Source organism: Schistocerca cancellata, chromosome 5 (genome assembly GCF_023864275.1).
Source record: "Schistocerca cancellata isolate TAMUIC-IGC-003103 chromosome 5, iqSchCanc2.1, whole genome shotgun sequence".
Taxonomy (NCBI): Eukaryota; Metazoa; Arthropoda; class Insecta; order Orthoptera; family Acrididae; genus Schistocerca; species Schistocerca cancellata.
In genome coordinates this window covers 316,394,779-316,410,547 of record NC_064630.1, presented here as the reverse complement: position 1 = coordinate 316,410,547, position 15,769 = coordinate 316,394,779, and the positions used below count along the sequence as shown (strand labels likewise).

The window sequence follows — 15,769 nt, the reverse complement described above, 5'->3', positions numbered from 1 at the left end:
GTACGTCCACCCGGCCTCCCGCATGCCCACTATATGCCCTCGCTCAAAGTCCGTCAACTGCACATACGGTTCACGTCCACACTGTCGCGGCATGCTACCAGTGTTAAAGACTGCGATGGAGCTCCGTATGCCACAGCAAACTGGCTGACACTGACGGCAGCGGTGCACAAATGCTGCGCAGCTAGCGCCATTCGACGGCCAACACCGCGGTTCCTGGTGTGTCCGCTGTGCCGTGCGTGTGATCATTGCTTGTACAGCCCTCTCGCAGTGTCCGGAGCAAGTATGGTGGGTCTGACACACCGGTGTCAATGTGTTCTTTTTTCCATTTCCAGGAGTGTATACAAATACTACAAATTTTGCACTACAGATTGTGAATGTGTAGCACTGATATAACTTTTTAAATAAATGAACATTGAATAAAGAATTCAGCTTAGCAGATTTGTGTATCCTTTCCACCTGTACACAGTTTCCCTCAAATAATGAACCAGCCAACTTGAACCATGGGATTTTTGTCTTGTAGTCGTGGACTATTCCACTGCTAGATATTTTGCGTGCCTGTAGTTTTCTTAGTTTATTTGTACAATATTCCTAATTGAATGCATTATGCCCTGTAGCACAGACATCACCAGCCCTTCAACGTTCAGATAGCATAGCATAGGATGGTCTCAAGTGCAGCAACACGTCGCTGCCTGTTTTTTGTAGTCAGCATAATAATCTCCCGAACACTTACGCATAGCAAAGATGTCCAGGAAGTCAAGAATTTCTTCCTCTCCCCACTTCATATTTCAATTGTTTACTCTATACTGACACACCCCACTTCAAAACCTGTGCAAGTAGTGCGCAAAAGTTGGAATGAGATGAAACTGCTTAGTTTCATCAGTAAGTTGCACAAACGTGTTCCGCACGTGTGCAACGGTCAGGTAGCGCAGTCACATGTAACCTAGTGTCTTAGTACAAACTAGACTTTGGATAACACGATTTTAGAAGCTTTTGCTGTGTAGTAGTTATAATATTTCAACAGTGGCAGTTTGCTGTGTACATCAGCGTTCCTGCTGTGCATGTTCTTCGTTGAAATGAAAAGAAAGCTTTTCTGTAATTTGTGCTTTTGTCATTTACAATGTGCAACAAAATTAAGAGATCACTTTTTTGAAACTGCAGAAATGTCTTCGATTCTAATGTGTGAGTTCAAAATGTAGCTCAAAGGTGCACACAACCTCCCTTTGTAACAGTGCAAAAGCATGGCACCCAGTGACATCACTCATGAGCTCAGCGATACTTCAAACACCAAGGTGTCAACACATGCAAAAAAAAGACCATGTGTCCATGTGTGCTTTACGGTCGGTTAATGATGTCATATTGACACTAAATTTTACCACATTTATGCCCAATGCCACCGTGGATGTGTCATAAGATGGGAAGGTCACTGCACTCCCTCTTACACATATTTTACTCATCCTTTTGATGCCTCTGTGATGGAGATCAGAACCATGACACCCAGCATTGAAATGATGCAATATTCTTATCGATAGCTGAGAAAAACATTTGATACGTACTGCCACTATACTGCTATCGTAAAGACACAGTCAATGCCTTCTCTGCATGATAGCAATGGAGATACTATTGAAGACAGTGCTGCCAAAGCAGAGTTACTAAAAACAGCCTTCTGAAATACCTTCACAAAAGAAGACTAAGTAAATATTCCAGAATTCGAATCAAGAACCGCTGCCAACACGAGTAACATAGAAGTAGATATCTTCGGAGTAGTGACGTAACTTAAATCACTTAATAAAAGCAAGTCTTCTGGTCAAGACTGTATACCAGTTAGATTCCTTTCAGAGTATGCTGATGCAATAGCTCCGTACTTCACAATCATGTACAACCTTTTGCTCAACGAGAGATCCATATGCAAAGACTGGAAAGCTGCAACAGCTCACACCAATATTCAAGAAAGATAGTGGGAGTAGTCCACTAAATTACAGGCGCATACAATTAACATTGATATGCAACAGGATTTTGGAACATATATTGTGTGCAAACATTATGAGTTACCTCGAAGAAAACGGTCTATTGACACACAGTCAACATGGGTTTAGGAAACATCGTTCTTGTGAAACACAACTAGCTCTTTACTCGCACGAAATGTTGAGTGCTATCAACAGGGATTTTCAATTGATTCCGTATTTCTGGATTTCCAGGAGGCTTTAAACACTGTACCACACAAGCAGCTTGTAGTGAAATTGCGTGCCTGTGGAATATAGTCTCAGTAATGTGACTGGATTCGTGATTTCCTGTCAGAGAGGTCACAGTCCGTAGTAATTGACAGAAAGTCATTGAATAAAACAGAAGTGATTTCTGACATTCTCCAAGGTAGGAGGCCCTTTGCTGTTCCTTATCTATATAAACGATTTAGGGGACTATCTGAGTAGCTGTCTTAGGTTGTTTGCAGGTGATGCTGTCATTTATCAACTAGTAAAGTCAGCAGAAGATCAAAACAAATTGCAAAATGATTTAGAAAAGATGTATGTATGGTGTGAAAATTGGCAACTGACCCTAAATGATAAAAAGTGTGAGGTCATCTATATGAGTGCTAAAAGAAATCCATTAAAATTCATTTACATGATAAATCAGTCAAATCAAAAGGCCATAAATTCAACTAAATACCTAGGAATTACAATTATGAACAACTTAAATTGGAAGGAACACACAGAAAACATTGTGGGGAAGGCTAATGAAAGACTGCGTTTTATTGACAGGACACTTACGAAAGGTAACAGATCTACTAAGGTGACTGCCTGCACTACGCTTGTCCGTCCTCTTTTAGAATACTGCTGCGGAGTGTGGGATCCTTACCAGTTAGGATTGACGGAGTAGATCGAAAAAGTTCAGAGAAGGGCAGCATGTTTTGTATTATTGCAAAAGAGGGGAGAGAGTGTCACTGAAATGATACAGGATTTGGGATGGACATCATTAAAACAAAGAAGTTTTTCGTTGCTGCAGAATCTTCTCACAAAATTCCTCAGAGTGTGAAAATATTTTGTTGACGCTGACCTATATAGGGAGAAATGTTCACCATGATAAAACAAGGGAAATCGGACCTCATACGGAAAGATAGAGGTGTTTGTTCTTTCGGCACACTATATGAGATTGGAATAAGAGAAAATTGTGAAAGCACTTAAATGCGATTTGCAGAGTATCCACGTAGATGTAGAATTGGCATGAAAGTTCTTGATAACGTTTGACACTTCTACCAACTGTTGGACATTTCAACCCTACTTTAAGGATATAATGGGACTGCATCATCATTGAACATGAGCTGACCTCTTTGGGGTATACTGCGACCACAAATTTTGCTCCGGTATATGGATTGGAGCCACTAGGGTGTGTTGAAATAATTAAGTGAAATTTGAATGTGATATAAAGCAGAAAAGTGTTTTTCTGCTTCTTTTTTTTTTATTTGTAATTTTTCACATCCTCCTGTGGCATGATCATTGGGGGGGGGGGGGGGGGTGTGCGTGCAACATTAACATGTGCATGAATAAAATGGCAAAGAGACTCCCTAAGATCCCTCAATTCAGCAACACCCTCGGTGGTACCCACATTCCTTAGTCGAGCACATTATGTATGTACCTGTTAGAAACTTCAAACACATTCAGTCTCTTTGTTGCTCAAGCACTTCAGGGTTAGGCAGCCCCTTTGAAACCCTTTAGGTGGGATGTACCTGCTTTTAGGCACTAGAGCAGCCATGAGGTTGAATGTGTGTCCCAAGTTTCTGAGAGGTACATTTGTAACATGCTCAACAAAGGCTTGTGAGTAACTCCAAGGGTGCTGCTGAACTGGAGGGGGGGGGGGGGTCTCAGAGGAACCCTTTGCCATTTTATTCATGCTTGTGTTAATATTGCAGCTTCCCATGATCACGCCACAGGAGGGTGTGAAAAAGTAAAGATGAAAAGTGCAAAGTCCCTAGTGGCTCCACACTGTACACTGGAGCAAGAATTGTGGTCACACTACACTTCAAAGGGATCAGGGCGCATTCAATGGGGTTGTGGCCCCATAATTTTGTTACAGTAGGTTTGAAATGCCTTGACGTGGCATCAGTGTCGAACCTTGTCAAAAACATTGTCCTGCTCCTCATCTCGCTGCCAACTGTTAATATTGGCTGTGAATTTGTGGGAATCAAAGCCCCACAGGAAGGGATGGTTTCATTGACACCCTTTATGTCACCCTCTGTGGTCTTTTTGTGTCGGTTCTGAGCAGCAGTGCGTCCAAAATGTTTTCCTTTGTCTCGTGGTCGTGGCCTCCATCACAGAGGTGTCAAAAGAGGGACGAATTGCAGATAAGAGTGCATGTGATGACCTTCCCATTGTGTGTGACGTGTCCATGGTCGAGTTGCACAGAATTGTGGTAAAATTTCGTTCCAGTGTGATACCATTAACCCACCTTATAGCTCCCATAAATATCTTGGCTGTGGCCTTTTTTTTTCCGACTCCTAGTTGTTTGAAGTGTTGCTGAGCTGGAGGGTGACAGCGCAGGTCATCATGCTTCTGCATCATTACAGATGAAGGATGTTGGCACCTTTGAGCCAAATTTCAAACTTATGCATCAGAATGCAAGAAAATTCTGGCATTTCAAAAAGTTATCATTTAATTTTGTTGCACAGTGTAGTTGTATGTAGACTCAACACTGCTGAACATAGAACATGAGGAACAAGAAAGGACAAGTTCACTTTAAGTACTCATAATACAATATTGTAGGACTAGAATATAGGGTTGTAAAAACATTGGACTGTATCATACGCACGTAAAACTTTGAGATTTATGTCTTAACATTTAAAACACAGTCAGCCAGAAGTATCTGATTTAAGAAATAACAAGATTTCTTTTTTTAAATTTTGAAAACAGAATTTGATTTTTCATTATTTAAAAATACCCTATACCTGTAAATTATCTGATATATTGCTGGTGTGAGATGTAGAGCCAATTCACTCTGCATATAGCAGTGGAGCTCAGAAAGAAGGTATTTGTCAACCGACAGAAAATAATGTTTAGGACTGGGATCAGAATGTGATCCACTTTGCTGCTGACGCATTTGTACTGAAACCTTCAGACTTTTTCAGAAGGTAACTTGTTACATGTTGAAATGAGGGTTGACATACTGCAATAAGGGCAGGTGCAAGAGGTTGGCGTGAACTAGCTGCAGAGAATTATTCAGCTTTTTGAAAGATGGTGAAAGATTATCATGATATTGTGTGGCAACTAATTAAAAATGATACAGTAGTTCTTGATCTTTGCAAGTCATACCAAAAAGGAAAAACAACAAAACATCATGAGTGACGGGAGTATATAGGCTGGTGGAAATGAGTGGGTTTTTCAGCATCTAGGGAAATAAGAGCAAGGACATACAGAATTACTGAATGCTGAGAAAGTATACTGAAATATAGATTGTGAAATGTAAGAAAAACAGCACTATGGAATGTTGACAGAAAAGTGAGACAATGCATTTGCTTGGTGAAAGCAGTGAAGAACTGAGAAAAAACAGATAGAAATGGAGGGGGAAGTAACAAATCTAATTCTAAAATTTGAATATATGTGTGTGCGTGTGGAGGGGGGCGGGCAGGGGTGGAGAGACCAAAACTTGACTCCACTAAAGAGGTTCAAATGGATGTAAGTTGTAATTATGCAGAGATGAAGAGAGTTGTGCAGGATAGACTAGTGTCGAAGCTGCATCAAAGACAGTCTTTAAACTAAAGAGCTTGACAGTATGTAAAGTTACTTAAATGCAGTTAAAATCACATTTTTTATGTCTTCGTTTTCTGTACACATAACCAAGTTTCAAGAATGTTCGTTGGTACATTAATTATGGGCTTCTAGTTGTGTAAATTTGCTATCAGTTTAGTTATTGTGTTATATAAAACTTATTTTGCAGGTTTAGAACCAACGGTGCGGCACTGTTTGACAGACTTTTTACGCTTGGTTTCATTTGATGACAAACTCTTGGCTGATGTTTGTGTATTCTTGAACCATCATCCAAAATGTTTGCCATGTGAAGAGGAGTTGAAAAAGTTCTGCGAAACGATAGTAGCATGCCTTTCATCCTTTGCAACACCTGCTGCTAAACGTGAAGCAATTCGCCAGTTTCATGAAAATGTTTCAAAAATTGGAGAATTTCTAACTGATGCTTTGAAAAAGCGGCAGAGAAAAGAAATTATTTATTCTTGCCTGAAGATAGTTTATACAGCTATAGCTAATAAAGGTATGTACAGATTTTGTAATTATTGTTAATCAATTTCTGTAAACATGTGACATTACTGAGAGTTTTGTTTTGTATGAAGATACATACACACAGCATTCGAAGCTAGCAGTTTAAAAAAAACTAAATTCTGTTCAGATAAGTTTCATTACATGAAAAATTTGAAAAATAAAGTACGTTGCTCATGGAATATTAAGAGTGCTGTCAGTGGACTTGTGAGGATAATGCTATAGCAAGAACATAGATGATTTATGGAACATAGTACTTTATAGTACTTTATAGTATGATACGATGAAGTACAGGTTGTGCGTAGCAGTGAACACATTTACTGGACAACAGTAATACAGGTTACAGATTTGGCTGAGCACTTGTTGTCTGATCACTTAAATAATACTGCTTCTTTGACAGAGTGTGCCAGGTGGCTGACCCGGGCAACCTCTGTAAGCGGGCTTGTGAACTGTATGGATGCGTGATCCTGCAAATCATGCGTGGCATGAGTGAAAGTACATGTCACCTCCCTTCAAGAGGGTGGGAACCCACATATGTACGCAAAAACACTAGGCACAGAAAAAAATTGTGGTACAGAGAAGAAACATGCTACAGAAAATAGCACTGGTACTGTGGGAAAAAAAGCACTAGTCCCACAAGGGACTGAGATTACGAGTCGTGGAAAACACCAGTGATGGCGCTGACATCCTTTTCACTGCCCAGTGATGTTGACTGCCACAGCATATGGTGGGCAGTCACTGGCGAGTAGGGGCGGAAGTGATAAGGGGGAGGTTTGGCGTGCCGGCCTTCTCTTGTGAGAGGCCATAGGGCTGGACTGGGAATGGCATCTGTATAGTGGCATCCTCATTGATGTCGCCAGTCAATGCCAGAGGTGTCTGCGAGTCTGTAGGAGATGACAACCACACAGGACCCAGTAACGGAGGTGGCGGGGGCTTCAGTGTCGGGTGCAGTGGGGGCTGCACCAGAGATGGCAGCCGAGGAGTGGGGGTGGAGGCAGGAACACCAGATAGCAATTTGCCAGGCAACAACCTCCTCTGTGGTGAGAACCACACCATCTGAGATACAGGAAGAGGCATTAGTGGTGGTGGTGGTGGTGGTGGTGGTGGTGGTGGTGGTGGGGGCAGAGAGGCAGTGGACACTTGATGGCGGCAGTAACTCAGGTCAGCCAGAAGCCAAAACCAGGAGCCCAGACAGGTGTACTTGGCTGGAACTATCACAGAGCTGGTGACGCAAGTGGATGCAGCATTGGATGCATCAGGTGAAGAAGGGTCTGCAGTTGGCATCCATGTAGCAGCTCCACTAAGCTCTTGTCACCCACCGAAGTGAAATGGTATGAACTCAAAAAAACAGTCTAAAGCAGCTTCAGGGGACCTGCCAAATACATACTTCCGCATCTGAGTAGTAAATGTCCAGACCATGTGTTCAGCCTCGCAATTAGATTGAGGATAAAACGGGGTGCTATGAGATGGTGAACACCACTAGTCTGCCAAAAAGATGCAAATTTGAGAGAAACGAATTGGGGGTCGTTATTGGTAACCATAGTATACGGAAGTCTCTAAATTGCAAAAATCTTAGGACCAAAATAGTGGCTACTGCAGATGTGGATGATCAACGTGCCACATGGGGAAACTTGGAATAGGCAGCCACTACAGTAAGCCAATACTGATTTAGGAAGGGCTCAACAAAATCAAGATGTAGATGCTGCCACGGGTGCTGCAGTGTTTGCCAGGGGAAAAGGGTGCCCGTGGGCTGCCTGATGCTGAACATAGTTAGTGCAAGCTGCAATAAGCCATGTAATGTCCCCCTCTATGCCCAGGTAATACACATGCTGGTGGGACAAAGCTTTGGTGTGAGAGGTCCCCATACAGAAGCTGTGGCACAGTATGGCGTAAGGAAGTGGGAATCATGACCTGGGGAGCAGCATTCCCTGTAGCAAACAAAAGAACCCCATCAAACAGAGAAAAACAGTTCTTTAAGTAGAAGCAATTACACGCGAGATCCAAGGCACGGTCCAGGGCTTTTTCCGGCCAACAGTGCTGCACAAAAAGAGATGACCTGATTAAGTACAGGATCCATGGCAACAGCCTATGCTGTCATGGCACTAGTGATGGGAAAACCACCGACTGCATTCTGGTTCTCAATATCTAAATAGAAGCAAAGCAAGTTGTCCGATCGAACACCAGATCCGGCATTGGCTTGTTGTGCAGTCAGCTAGTAATGGATCAGATAATGATAACAGGAGAGGAAGAGAGCCCACCGCTGCAAATGATGCACTGCCTTGTCTGTCATGGAAGCTGGAGAGTTAAAAAGAGCAACCAACAGCTTGTGATCTGTGATTAACTGGAGCTTAGAATTAAACAAGAAGATGTGAAAATTCTTGAGGCGAACACAATCGCTAAAGTCTACTTTTCAGTCTGAGAATACTGCTTCTGAGAGTTGAAGTTAAAGTCTTAGAAGCGTAAGCAATGGGTCGTTCTGTCTGCCAGCATCACACCGAGACTCTCGGATGCTGACCTGGCTGACCAGTAAAAACTTAAGATAGTACGCAACTTTACACCTACCTACCTAGAAACACCTACAGTTCCCTAATGGGGGTTGGCTGCAGCAAAGCTGCAATTGCATCAACATGGTGATGCAACAGTTTGACCCCTGGCACAAGAAATCTCAAAACCCAAGTACTTGATTGACGGCTGTAAAATATTGCACTTGAGACCTGCATACTGCAAAACAGAAAACAACGATCAGAGATTTCTAAGGTGGAAGAACCCAAAACAATATCATCGAGGTAATTGATGCAGTTGGTCACAGGCTGTCATCTGTTCACACACTCATCTAGGTGAATGCTAGACTGGTAGAATATTAGCAAATGATGACAAAATATTTTTCGCAAAAAAGTGCTGTGTAAAGGTGGCAACATGTGCTTGAAAGCAAGTGATTTTAAGTCCCAGAACAAGTAAAAAAATAGTGTCCTATATGCTTTCTGTGCACTCCAGTATTTACCAAAAGTGAGCTATCAATGATACAAACTGGAATACAGAGGGAGACAAAGCTTCAGTAATTTTAAATTCCAAAAGTAACGATTCGTTTACCTAAACATAAAAATTCACAATGTAATGCCAATTATTTTCAATGCCAGAAATATGAAAAAGTTCTATTAATATAAATAAATACAACATTTTCATACTACTTTATTTATAGAAATACACATTTTATTTACTTTTCCTTCAAGTAAGATGCACAATTTGTCTCTAAAGAAGTTGGCAACCTTAGTTATGGCTCTTGTACAACCAAAAAAAGTTGAACAAATAGGTGAAGACGTCACTTCCCTGAAAATTAGTGAAAAGACTCATATAACTGACATAACCATAAGAGACTTGTCAGTCATTTGTTTCACATAAAATGAAATTACTCATACCTGGAGAATAAATAAACGTTCCTATAGCTGACATGGCCACAGAAACTAGTTTTATACTTTTCATTTGACTGAAAAACGTGACTGAATGAAGAAACAATTGACTGGCCAGCTCGTTGTTAGTTGTCCCATTGCTAATGAAGATAAAAAGTATTTTATTTTCTCTATTTCTGATTTTTAATTGTGCTTTGTTTTAATTATTTTTCTAGATGACGGCAGAGAGCCTTCCCCTAGTTTGGCAGTTGTCTTGGGACTTCTTGAGCCGGAGTTCATTAGATGTGAAGTAAAAACTGTGCTTGATAACAGCACATCTCATGATGTAGTGAGAAAGGCATTGCAAATATTTTGTCACTGGCTGACAGTATGGCCCAGAGCAACACATGTCAATCTGTGGATAGATGCTCTTATAAATGAACTTGAGGAAAGAGAGATGTACAGCATTCTTAATGAAGTAACTCTTGAAACCATTGATAAACTCTTTGGATCAATGCAGTTACCTGCCTTACGACAAGGAGTGGAGACTATTGTGTGGCATATGCTGTTCTCCAATTTATACAATCACGAAGTGTTTCGCAAGGTAAATTTAATGAATGTGTACCAACTTTACAAACTGAACAGAGTTTGCTTTATAAACTTCATTGTTGGCAGCATATTTATCCAAAGGAAAAAAAAAAAAGAAATCATAATTACGGACTGAGAAATTATTTTGTGTTTATAGAAACTGTGTAGTTTAATATATTAGTTTTGCAGTTTGTGCACTGTGTGTGGAAATTAAAGTAGCATCTTCTTACGGAATATTTTGTCCATACATTGTAATTTGATACTTTACATGGGATCTGATTTTGGATATTATATAAGAATTCTGTTACCCATTTGTTCAGGGATTTGTAGCTTTTTCATTATGGGATGATTACAGAGATCACATAACAAAATTTAGTGTAATGTACACTACAGAAATGCACTGAAAAATGCCCTATGTGCACAGGTCTGTTTCCAAAGTATTTGTTTAAAAACAGTTAATTTATTAAAAATGTTGTTACCAGTATAAGCAGTGATATACATTTTCAAAGAATTTGAGACATCTGTAAATTGGAAAGGTAACACCTGTCTGTGAACACAGTGACAGTAAGACCTTGATTTTACCATAACTTTGAGTAGCTGGCTAGATGTAGTTGTATACACAGTAGACACGATGCGTTATGTAGAGTGGTCAGAAACAGTGTAAAAAGCTTGTGAGAATGCTGCAGGGTAGGTTGTACTGAGAAATAATGTGAAGAAAACAATCAAATGTGCTCTGCTGTTTCTGAGTTAATTGGTATTGACATTAGCTAATATACCATTACATGTGCAAATTCAAGCAGTTTGTCAGATACCGTTTGCGTCTGTTGTTCTCATAGTGTAGATGATAATGCAGGAGACTACTCAGTCTTTGACTAGGGTTTGATCCTTACTACTGTCCCATGCCCAATTTTTGTGTCGTTTTCATGTTTGGTTAAGGAAACCAAATGAAGAATACATTTGGCAACATCATCCCTGGTGAGCTGCTTGAATTTGTGTGTGCAGCAGCTTGATTTGCTAACTTCGATGCTAATTAATTTTGAAGTGGTGCAAAGTATCAAACTTTTTTGTAACAGTTATATCTCAGCACAACCTACTCTCCAACACCCCAAGCTTTTCAGATTGTGTCCGACCACCCTACAGATGTGTACCTGATAGTAATCAGATCAGTGGGGCAGATGTGTTTTCTGTAACTGCAGGCATCCCATCCCCTCCTCTCCACCCCCTTCCCCCTCCCACCATCACCACATCAAGTGTCCACCACAGGAGCCTCATTCAGAGAATGCAGCTACTGCCGGTTGCAGTTGCCACAGGGTTCACTGTCATCACAAATTTACTGAATCATAACATTCTGCCATACTGGCTGCCATTGGATGGATTATAAAATACCCCTTTATTTTACAATTATTACTTGCAGTTTTGTCTGTGAAGTCATTTTCAAATGATTGTATGTCAACGTGAGATATACTTGAATTAGTTCAATCATTAATTATATTATTCACTGGTAGAAATGTAATAGTAAATAATATGTGAGTTTGCTACTATTATAAGTTAGAAAGAATAAAGTATCTTTAATAATTTCTGCTCAACAATAAATGATTTAAATGTACAGCATTGTGATTTCAGTTAAATTGGCTTATATTACATTGGACATGTCACAACATTAATATAAATGATCACAAATGTAATGAGATACATACTTGTAAAATTGCTGCAAAACATACCTTCAGGCATATTTTCTTGATCGTATAATTGCAATAAAACCCTTTAAAAGTAGTAACATTTTGAAATGTGAATTTTGCTGTCTGTGGTGGTACAGATTCTACTTAAAATGTGTTATATGCTTCACCATTTTACCAATTACTACAGAAATTTGTTTGCTTCCAGATTTCATCAAGAATTCCGGGTGTGGTAGCACAGTTAAAACTTGAAAATAGTAATAATGCTAGTGCTTCCCTTCGTTTTCTGTACAATTACTGTTGCATCATGCATGAAGAAATCCCAAATTTCAAGAAAGATTATGAAGAAGTCGTTAAGGCAATGGAGGTATGAATGCTAAATATGTACTACTCATATGTTTCAAATGAAGATGATACATGACTATTTAAATCATCTAAAGAAGAAAAATTGTGCTCGTGTTCCTAGATACAACATACTAATGTTTGTCTTCATAACACCACGATCGTCTTTGCCACAACTGCCAACGTTGCAAGCATTTGTGTTTCAGTTTTTATAACGTGTAATTGTGTATTAATGCTCACCATGTCCATTACTTTTATTAAAATGTATAAATTTGCCAAGTGCCGAATGCTTCAGGGAACTCAAACAAAAACTACTTGATAAATATGATGATAAAATTAATCATGATTTTTGGGCTGGTGAGTTGCGTCTTTGAGATGGACCTGTTTACTGGTAGCAGTTCATGTTTGACATCAGCTCTGTAACAGATATAATATTTTGTGATAAGATTGGAAAGTGATGGAGGAAAATTATTTTGTTGACAGGCCTGCGAAGTAGAAAAGGTAAAGCTTTTATAAACCTGAATATTGGCCGTTATAGGGCATGATGTTTTGGATATAGTATAGCGTTCCTTTCCCCCAATTTTTGAATGGGCTTACTTAGCCTGTTGTTAGGTGGATCTACAATGTGATATGACTCCATATAATGGTACAACTTGGCATTTTTCACATTAAAAAATTGTTGGAATAGGTGAAAGAAGTGATAAGTAGCAAAAAATTGCAAGACTGGCTGGGCATTGAGCCCAAGGCCTTTCAATTTGTAGTGTGGAAGTTACCCACTGCTCTACTGACTCACCCTCTGCCCAATGCCCCCTTAGCAGTACGCTGTTGTACAGTTGTTACGTTGCTGAAGCTTAGAGAGGATCTATCTTTACATATATGAAAGCCGGTGTCATCAGCATCATTCAATAGTTAATTGCACAAATGCAAAATTATTTTTACTGTAAATGGGAAATCTGTCTTGTGTGGGGCTTAGTGATAGGACTGCCACAATAGTCTTCATCACACCCATTAAGAAGGTTGTCAATTTTACTGTTACGGAGAGGAGTGCATTTCAATGGATAGACAATTTTGCTGGTAGCTACTCTCCAGCCACTGCAATGTACTGTAGTAACAAAAATTGTATTTATATTAGGACTTCAGTACAATCTAGTGAGTTCTTGAGAAACTGTAGTTAAAGAAAAGGCCCCTTTCCCCTCGCCCAAGATTGTACCACAGTACTGAGGTGATCATACAGTTGGACAAAGATATTAGCAGTGGAAGTTACAAGGTGAAACTGGGACGATATAACTGGGCATGGAAAATTACAGTCCTTCTGATGGTAATGCTGGATGATTACGGTTAATTTATTTTTCAAGATATTGCTATATAAACATTGATGTTCCGTTAATTGACTAAATCACACCTTTAACTGAAATGACAAACCCAAATGCAGCTGTCTTAATGCACACTTCCAATAGCCAAATTATATGCCTGCCAAAAGAATAAAAAAAAAAAAAAATACACTGAAAGGTGAAATAAATTTCAAGAAATGTTGTCAGAGTTGCTGACACTATCTCTGATTGATCACTGCCACTGTGGTCTTCTTGTTACCCTACTTCAAGCTCTGACAGAGATGTAGCGGTGCTGGCTACAACAGTTATTACAGCTGTGAATACTCCAAACCTGTAGTCTTAATTCAATGTAGCACTGTAGGCAGTATTTTGCTTCCTTGCCTGATGAACTGCAACATGCTCATGTAGTGAGAGCACCAGTTCATGCTCAGCACCAAATAAGAGATTTCTTCCACGCCGGTTACGATCAGCTGCACTTCAAAACTTCACCTACGTACCTTGCCATATTTGTGTACTCCTTTTGAACAACACACACTTTGATAACAAAAATAATCAATTTTTGACAATATAATGTAAATGGATGGATAAAAAATTGACTCACCAAGCATGCCAGTAGAACACGCACATTAGGAAAAAAAAAAAAGATTTTATTTATGCAACTTTCGGAGCCAATGGCTCCTGCTCCAAGTAGAAGAGTTAAAGGAGAAGGAGGAGGGGTGAAGGGAAAGAACTGGAGAGATTTAGGAAAAGGGGTAAAGTTACGAAAAGTCACCAGAACATCGGGTCAGGGGAGACTGACCAGATGGGATGAGAAGGAAAGACTGATTGTTGGGGACTGCACCGGATGAGTTTTGAGAACTTGAGAGGTTAAAGGTGGAAGAGATGGTAATATACAAGACAGAGATTACTGGCAAAACATTGTGCATGAATTAATAATAGTGAAGAGCTGCGTGCATTGTATGTAACAGAGGCAGGAGGGGGACAGCAAAAAATAGACAGGTCAGAAAATGAAAAATGTAGAAAAACAGAGTGAAGAAAGGAGTAGTTACTATGAATAAATGCTGAAGGAGAAGAAATTAACATAAATTAAGGCCAGCTAGGTGGCGAGAACCAAGGACATGTTGTAGCGCTAGTTCCATCTGCGGAATTCTGGGAAACTGGTGTCTCTGAGAAGAATCCATGTAGTGCATATGGTGAAACAGGCACCGATATCTTGACCGTCGTGTTATGTAGCATGCTCTGCTACAGGATATTGTGTGTTGCCAGAATAAACCCTCTGCCTATGCCCATTCATCGTGACTGATAACTTGGTGTTAGTCCTGCTGATGTAAAAGGTTGAACAGTATTTACATAAGAGCTGGTATATGATGTGTTATTTCACAGGTGGCTCTCCCTTTGATAGTATGTGTTTTGCCAGTCACACAGCTGATATGAATCGTGGTAGAAGGGTGCATAGGGGAAGTCTTAGTGGGGATGGTCACAGGGGTAGGAGCCATAGGATTGAAGATGGGTGCAAAAGGAGCATAAGGTCTGACAATGATATTGATATTGCGGAGATTGGGAGGGTGACAAAAAGCTTTTCTAGGTGTGGCGGGCAAAATCTCAGACAGAATGGATCTCATTTCAGGGCATGATTTTAGGAAGCCTTGTCAAAGTAGCTGATTAATACATTCAAGATCAGGATAATTCTGAGTGACAAATGGAGTGCTCTGAAGCTGGTTTGTTTGGAGGGATAAGCAGTAATAAGATTGGATGTGATGGCCCAGGAAATCTGCTTTTTAACTAGGCTGTTAGGGTAATAACATCCAGTGAAGGCTGAGGTGAGAATGGTGGCATATTTCTGTAAAAAGTGTGCATCCAAACAAATATGTTTGCCTCGAATGCCAAGGCTGTTTGGGAGGGAACGTTTGACATAGAAAGGATGGCAGCTGTCAAAATGTAAATACTGTTTGTTGTTAGTAGGTTTAATGTGGAAAGAAGTGTGTAGCTGGCCTTCGGTGAGGATGATATGAGCATCAAGGAAAGTGGCATGGGATTCAGAAGAGGACCATGTGAAATTTAAATGGGAGATAAGGTATTTAGAGATTCCAGGAATTTTAACAGCTCAGCTTCACCATGAGTCCATATGGCAAAGATGTCACCAATGTATCTGAACCAAACTGGGGGCTGAAGGCTTATGGATTCCAGGAAAC

The 15,769-nt window shown here is 40.1% G+C and overlaps 1 protein-coding gene across 1 annotated transcript in view; it reads left to right on the top strand.

Annotated features, from left to right (window-relative positions):
• The window catches only part of LOC126187889 (ubiquitin carboxyl-terminal hydrolase 35), a 128,661-nt gene that overhangs the window by 61,141 nt on the left and 51,751 nt on the right, over positions 1-15,769 (top strand). Inside the window, exons 4-6 of the mRNA XM_049929237.1 lie at positions 5,923-6,249; positions 9,877-10,244; positions 12,113-12,271. Of these exons, the coding sequence (XP_049785194.1) occupies positions 5,923-6,249; positions 9,877-10,244; positions 12,113-12,271 (854 nt within the window). The remainder of the gene's footprint in view (positions 1-5,922; positions 6,250-9,876; positions 10,245-12,112; positions 12,272-15,769) is intronic.